Genomic DNA, 7,225 nt, shown 5'->3' on the forward strand with positions numbered 1-7,225 from the left:
ATTCTTTAAAAATCAGACAATGTGATTTTCTGATTCTGTTTTTCTCATTCTGTCTCTCATAGTTGAAGTATACCTATGATGTAAATTACAGGCCTCTCTCATCTTTTTAAGTGGGAGAACTTGCACAATTGGTGGCTGACTAAATACTTTTTGCCCCACTGTATATACAGCAGTTGCTTATGAATGTGTGTAATTGTCATTCTCCCTTAGGAAACCCATCTATAATATGAACATGTTCCAGTTCTAAATTTGACTTTTTGAGGCCCCTTATATGTGAAAAACATAGTACTGTTAAAAGTGTGGAGAATTTGAAATGCCCTTATTGTTGTTTTCTGCCCTTTCTTTTTGCAGACATAAACCCACTAAAAAGCAGCTATGTGAAAACACTACTGTGGCATACTACTTCTGTGAGGAGCAGATACCATACAGGACATCTGTCAAAGGGAGGGTTGTCACTCTGGGCCAGTTCAAAGAACTACTAACAAAGAAAGGAAATTACAGGTGATATTTGTGGTGCCATTTGATTTCTCTGTACGTATATTTCAAGATGTATCACAGCAAAATATCTTCATTATAAGCATCAAGATGGTACAGTCCGTAACACAACTTTGACTAAAATGTTGCATAATCTAGTTGTCCGGGAATGAGAAGGAATGTTAGTTTTGAATACATCCCATCCAATTTACATTCAAAAATCACACTCAAATTTGGGTCAGTGTTGTTCTTTCAGAATGCACAGCTCTGAAAGGCCAGTTTTGCAACACTGATCCACAGAGGAGTGATAATTATGGCATGATCTGCTGATTAAACACTCATTTGCCTAACAAGGGGACTGCAGAATTCTTGTCTTGAAAACCTCTAACCTAATTCTTGTCTGCAAATTGTGAAGTGAGGTCAATAAAGTGAAGGTAACAGTGTTCGATCTGGAAAGGTTAATTTTACTCTTTGCCTTTTCAGGTATTATTTCAAAAAGGTAAGTGACGAGTTTGACTGCGGGGTGGTGTTTGAAGAGGTACGTGAAGATGATGCTATCTTGCCCATCTTTGAGGAGAAGATAATTGGGAAAGTCGAAAAAATTGATTGAAGCGCACATTGTAGAGGAAGGAGCCAAGAAGCCAGAATATGATGGACAGAGGAGTGACGAGGAGGAGGTGCTTTGGGATGGAGAGGGGGGAGTGGAGAATAACGTGATACAGTACGAGAACTGAAGAGAGTGACTTTTGAAGCTCGGTAGCGACACAGCAGTGATGTCGGAGTAGAAAAATAAAGACCTCCTTCAGTTCTTAGGTGTGTAATGTAGCATTGCAAATTTTACTAGATACATGAAGAACAAAAGTGCTACTAAAGCTGCATATTTTTGATATGATGTATCAGAGTGTGTCATTTCTAAGTAACATTTTCACTTTTTAATGTATTGTATACCTTATATGTACAGTTTGTGTTAAGATAAAATTTTATAATTATTTAAGCATTTAAAATGCACATTTTCAATCCTATTGAAGCAGAAGTGGTGCCCCCAAAATAGGGCTGCCCCCCTCCACCCCACATTCAGTGTAACAGTTGTTTGGACTAATATCTGTGTTTTTATTACTTCACTTAACAGTACTTTATTTTGTGGCACTTTGTATTATAGGGTTTACCTCTGGCTGTCTCAGTATAGGCTGCGACATGCACCAAACATGAGTGACCGGAATAACTGAAATGCCGGATGCAAACCAATACAATGTTTTAAAGTAGCACATTTAAGAAGCTTTTGGTCATTTTTGACACTGCAGGAAAAGATTTACGATAGTTTGAGTTTAAAACGTTGGGTCATTGTAAATGATTCCATATGCAACATACACTGCAACATTTTTAAGTATAATGCAGTCCAGTGCACATTAGCATATACTTCCATTGAATAGAATCAGTTTAACACGAATCAAATGTCATACAACCCCAAATCAGAAAAAGATGTAACATCAAGGTTAAAACTGAAAATAATGATTTGTAAATCATCTGTGTCCTGTTTTACACTGAAAGCAATACAGCAGCATATTATCTGATGTGATACCTCATCAATTTTATTCTTTGTTCAAAATAAACATTTAAATTCTGATGCCTGCAACACATTCCAAAAAAAGTTGGGACGGCTGCATTTCAGGGCTGGTACTGAGGTAAAACAATGAAATGATGGTTCCATTTGAAACAGGTGATGTCAACAGGTGATTGCAATGAGGATTTGGTAAAAGTGGCATCCAGGAAAGGCCGAGCCCTTTAGGAGCAGAGATGAGCTGAGGATCTATGTCAACAGTGTCCAAAACCACCATCGACTGCTCTGGGCTCAGAGACACAGTGGAAATGTGTACTGTGGTCAGACAAATCAATGTTTCAGGTCTGTTTGGAAGGAATGGACACCGTGTGCTCCAGACCAAAGACAAAAAGGACCATCCAGACTGTTACCAGCAACAAGTCCAAAAACCAGGGTCTGTCATGGTCTGGGGTTGTGTCACTGCCCTTGGCAAAGCTAACTTAAACTTCTGTGATGGCTCTATTAATGCTGAACAATACAGAGAGATTTTGGAGCAACATATGCTGCCTTCAAGATGACATCTTTTCCAGGGACACTGATGCATATTTCAACAAGAACCTCATAGTGCACATTACCAAGGCCTGGCTGTAGAGGTAAAGCATGTGAGTGCTGGACTGGCCTGCCAGCGGTCCTAGGCTGTCCCCAATAGAGAATACGTGTGTCAACAAAACCCCAGGACTGTCGCACACCTTAAGACTTGTTTGCAGGAAGAATGGGACAAAATTACACCTGACACAATCACTTGGTGTCTTCAGTGTCTAAATATCTAAGCATTGTGAAAAGGAACGGCAGCATCACACTGTGGTAAACGCTTTACTGTCCCAACTTGAAGGTTTATTTTGAACAAAGAATAAAATTGTTGAGGTATCACATCAAATAATGTGTTGATGTGTTGTTTCCAGTGTTATACAGGACACAGATGATATACAAATCACTTTTATTTCTGATTTCACATACCATCCGAACTTTTTCTGATTTGGGGGGTTCTGTGGGTGAGTAATTTGACTTTTTGAAAAACAGCAACGCAAATGTGAAACATAAGATTCTGAGGATGCCAGTTATTAAATATTCTCAGTTTCTAAAGTCAAATATGACCTTCAGCATTACAGATTAGTGCTGTTCATTAAACAAAAAGCAGCTTTTCCACATGTAGACTTGCACTTCAGACAGGTCCTCGGACCTGTTCGTCAAAGGCCAGTAAACGTCATCTGAATGCTAACAAAAGTTGACACATTTGTGCACTGTACTTCACATTACGGCCCATTTAAATGTACATAAAGTAGTCTGAGGGGCCAATTCTCTTTTTTTCAGAAATACAACCAGTTTTACAGGAGCAGTTTGGGGTTAAGGGCCTTGCTCAAGGATACTACACTGGTGATGATGAGGGTGAGGTAGGCACTGCTTTTTCACCTCTCCCCTGCCAGGACCAGGAATAGAACTGACAACCTTGCATTCACCTGTTTGGTTCTCTAACTTTAAGGCCACCAGTTCAGCCTGTGTACAGGATGGTCCAGTATATTTAAATTTCTCTGAAGTTCTGTAAGCACATAAACTTTATCAGTGGGAGCTGATGAGGAACAGCAAACACTAAAAAGTTGCAATTATTAATTAGCAACTTTTTTCCAGCTACTTAGTCTGTCAGTTTATATGTGCATGTATTAATTTCCATTATTCCCCAAGACCTACCATCTTAAACTGTTCAACCACTGCTTAGTTGATTGATCAGTTAATTAGGGGGACTGCACTAAGCTGATTTCTAATCTGTAGCCTTCTCTGTCTTAGTCTGTGACATCTACAGTATAAAAAAAACAGGAATGCATTTAGTGCAAATGATCAGTCTTAAATTACCCTTTCACAAATATGCCTTCATTTTTATTTAGTATCATTGTTGTGTTTTTTGAATGTTTAAACACAAAGTCTTGCACGAAAGGCCAGAATATTTTGCATCAGACAAAACATTGCAGTGTTCTGATGCATCTTGATATGAATATTAACATCACTAGTGTGGATGAAACATGTCACGAAGCTAACAGGACATTCAGATCTTGTTAGTACTGCAATACAGTAGAGAATGTGACCCAATTTAAATTAGCCGTTTACTCTGATGGCAATAAATTTGCAGTGTAACAGCCCACAAAATAAAACAAAGTAAGGGCAATTACTGGGAAGGTTACATGACATTTAGAATCAAGATCACCATGTTGTTTTTTTCTCTGTAGTCTGTCACTGTGCTGGAGTAGCGAGGAATTTGCTATAATACACCCCTCCGGTTTTTTATTATCGAATAATAGGCAGAAAGATGAGTGGACCTTGAATCCAGATTGTTGATCCTACTGTAGTTGTTGGTGCATAGAAACCCAGTGTAAATTTTTTTTTTTTTTTTTTTTTGCTGTTTTGATGTTGCCATTTTTTAGCTTCCTACTTTAAATCAGTTTAATATATTTAGTGCATTTGCCTTCATTGATGCTTTATTAAATTAAACATAACATTTTTATCTTGTCTTTATTTGTTTTGAAATAGAGGTATTAAATCAGCTGACTGTTACTGTGAAAGCCCGAAAAGTAAGAATTAACCATACTGAAGATCAATGAAACATTTGTAATAAACAGTGCCTTTATTTCCAAGCTAATGTCATCTACCGTGAAATGTTCAGACAGATGTGGGGACATAAATACCAGGGACTAACTTTAAATACTTTTTTTTTTTTTCCATTTCTTCCAAAGTTGATCCTGTTCAATATCTGTCACTATTCCACCTTGTCTATGTAAATATGTACAACTTAAAACTGCCATCAACCAGAAAGCCAGTCGGCACATTCAGGACCCTGGACCTGTCTCTGTTAACTAACCGTTCAAAGGTACCTGGGCAATAAATAAATACGTGCAATATACCAGCACTTGAGTTCTGTATGTAATTCATCCATCTTCAACATTTACTGCATGTACACATAGATTAAAAGTACCTGCAGTGATAGTGGGGTTGCCAGCACATCCAAGAGCATTTATAATGTGGCAGATGACTTGTCTTTGTTGTCTGATATTTTCAAATCACAATGGAAAGGGTACTCAGGCATGTTAAAATCTGAATAATAAGACTTATTTTAAGGTTAAACATAACTGCAGTAGTTTGGAGCAGGCTGAAGATGGCACTCCTAGTTCACTGGTAATAACAGACACTAAAACGGTGTCTATCCATCCATCTAGGACAAACATATCAGATATACTAAAAACTAATGTTTTTTTGGACAGCCATGTGCCATTTCATTAGTTCATGCACAAAAGAGCTCATGTTTAGACTGTATTGAAAGTTGCCATTTAGATTGAGGAGCAGTTGTCTGTTCATATGAGGAATAAAGAATGAGCATGCAAGTGAAAAATATATTAAGGCTGAAAAAAAATCATTTTGTCAAAATGAACAGCAGATGCACACAGGAAAACTAGCAAGTGAAAAACAACCAGGATCCTGTCTTAAGGAGTGCAAGTCTTGCAAACAAGTGGATAAATCATTTGCATGGTAAAGAAAAACCCCTATTTGACTGCACAGCAAGTCAGTAATGTTCTCCAAGATGTAGATATAGGTTTGCTATTAATGATTAAGAGAAGACCACATGACCAGAACCTCAGAGGATTCATCATTGCTAAGTCTCAAAACAGATTAGTCGATGCCTAAAGTCATATCATTTAATTAAATGAAAGAACTGTTAGACTACAGTAATTAGGCAGCAATGTGTAGTAAAAACAGCCACACTGCAAGCGTTTCAACACAAATATTTCACACCTCTGGAAAACACGGTATGACTTCATCTTAGCATTTCTTTATGTTGCTACTGATGAGATCTCTCTGCAGTAAGTTGACCTGCCTGTAAACACCAGTTTCCATAATATAAAAAAAAATACTAATAAATTTAAAAAAAAAATCCTCAGCACACAAAAATCAGGCTTTTGAGATGTATAGAAAACTCAAAATGTATGTTCCTTCATTTTGTAGATACCTGTACAAATAAAAAAAGTTTGTATGTATATACACATACAGTATATAGGCGCGCCACCACTCGCCACCCCCTGGATCCGTCCATACATCCCTGGACACAGGCAGTTGCTTTCTCCCATTGTCCTTGTGAGCTTAGATTAAGTTGTTCCTTGTTTTAGGGATCTAAGTTGATGTGGTCTCTCATCAGTCTTTTCCAGCAACAAAGGATTCATATCTGGTAGAAGAATCAGCCAAATGTAACTAAACAAAGGAATCTCACTTCCCTTTTGGCATCTCAGTCTTGCTGTTAACTCAAGCCTTTGATCCACTCTTCATATCTTGTTAAAAAGTATTTTTAGTTGTTTTAGCACATTAGATAAATGATCCAGGCTCTTAGAGCGTCTGTTTATTTTCACCGAGTTTGGCAAAGCATTGAAACACACCAGGATATCAAAGATGTTTCCATCTTTATAGCATCTACAAACAAAGTCCAGGATCAAAGCTACTTTTAAAGACCAGTCTCAGATTGTCATTTGTTCAGCAGAACTTATGAAAAACTGTCCATCAACTTCTACATGACTATGCTCTACAATCTCTAAGATAAGTAAATGACAATGTGGTCTCCAGAGCAACCACAGAGCCAACACAGACCCTGTCAAGGTTGTTGCTGATGTATGAATAATACATTTCCTGCAATGGCTTTCAACCTAACAGACCTACATTCTGCAGCTACATCACACATAAGACATTAACACTGAGAAAAACAGAACACACAATCTCACTCTGTAGACACACAACTAGTCACTGATGTGTAAGATGTGTGTTTCAGTAAAAGCTTTCTTCCATCAGCAGCAGCAGCACATCTGTCTGTGATAATGGTGACGCTGGTGCAGATCAATGCATCACAGAATAATGTCAATCGTCACAATTGTGATCCTGAAATAACCTTTACAATAATTTTTGTTTTGTAACAATAGTTATATTTTGTAGTTTTGCCAATTAACAAAACATATTTCTGTGTATATTATAAAAATGTATGTCATGTGATGCAGCTTATGTTTTCATAAATGCATTGACTTTTCCACATATTACATACTGTTTAACAACCTGGGGACAAGTTAGTAAAATCACATTAAAACCCAATGAATTATTGTACAAACAAACATTAAAGTATATACAGCATAC

General features: G+C 37.4%; 1 protein-coding gene across 4 annotated transcripts in view; it reads left to right on the forward strand.

Annotated features, from left to right (window-relative positions):
• The window catches only part of axin1 (axin 1), a 30,200-nt gene extending 28,211 nt beyond the window's left edge, over positions 1–1,989 (forward strand). For all 4 annotated transcript variants that reach the window (XM_020610315.1, XM_020610314.1, XM_020610316.1 and 1 more), the window contains 2 exons: positions 352–501; positions 958–1,989. In XM_020610315.1, coding sequence (XP_020465971.1) covers positions 352–501; positions 958–1,084 — 277 coding nt within the window. In that variant the 3' untranslated portion in view covers positions 1,085–1,989. The remainder of the gene's footprint in view (positions 1–351; positions 502–957) is intronic.
• The last annotated feature ends 5,236 nt before the right edge of the window (positions 1,990–7,225 follow it).

The sequence above is a fragment of the Monopterus albus genome, unplaced genomic scaffold (assembly GCF_001952655.1).
Source record: "Monopterus albus unplaced genomic scaffold, M_albus_1.0 scaffold105.1, whole genome shotgun sequence".
Lineage (NCBI taxonomy): Eukaryota > Metazoa > Chordata > Actinopteri > Synbranchiformes > Synbranchidae > Monopterus > Monopterus albus.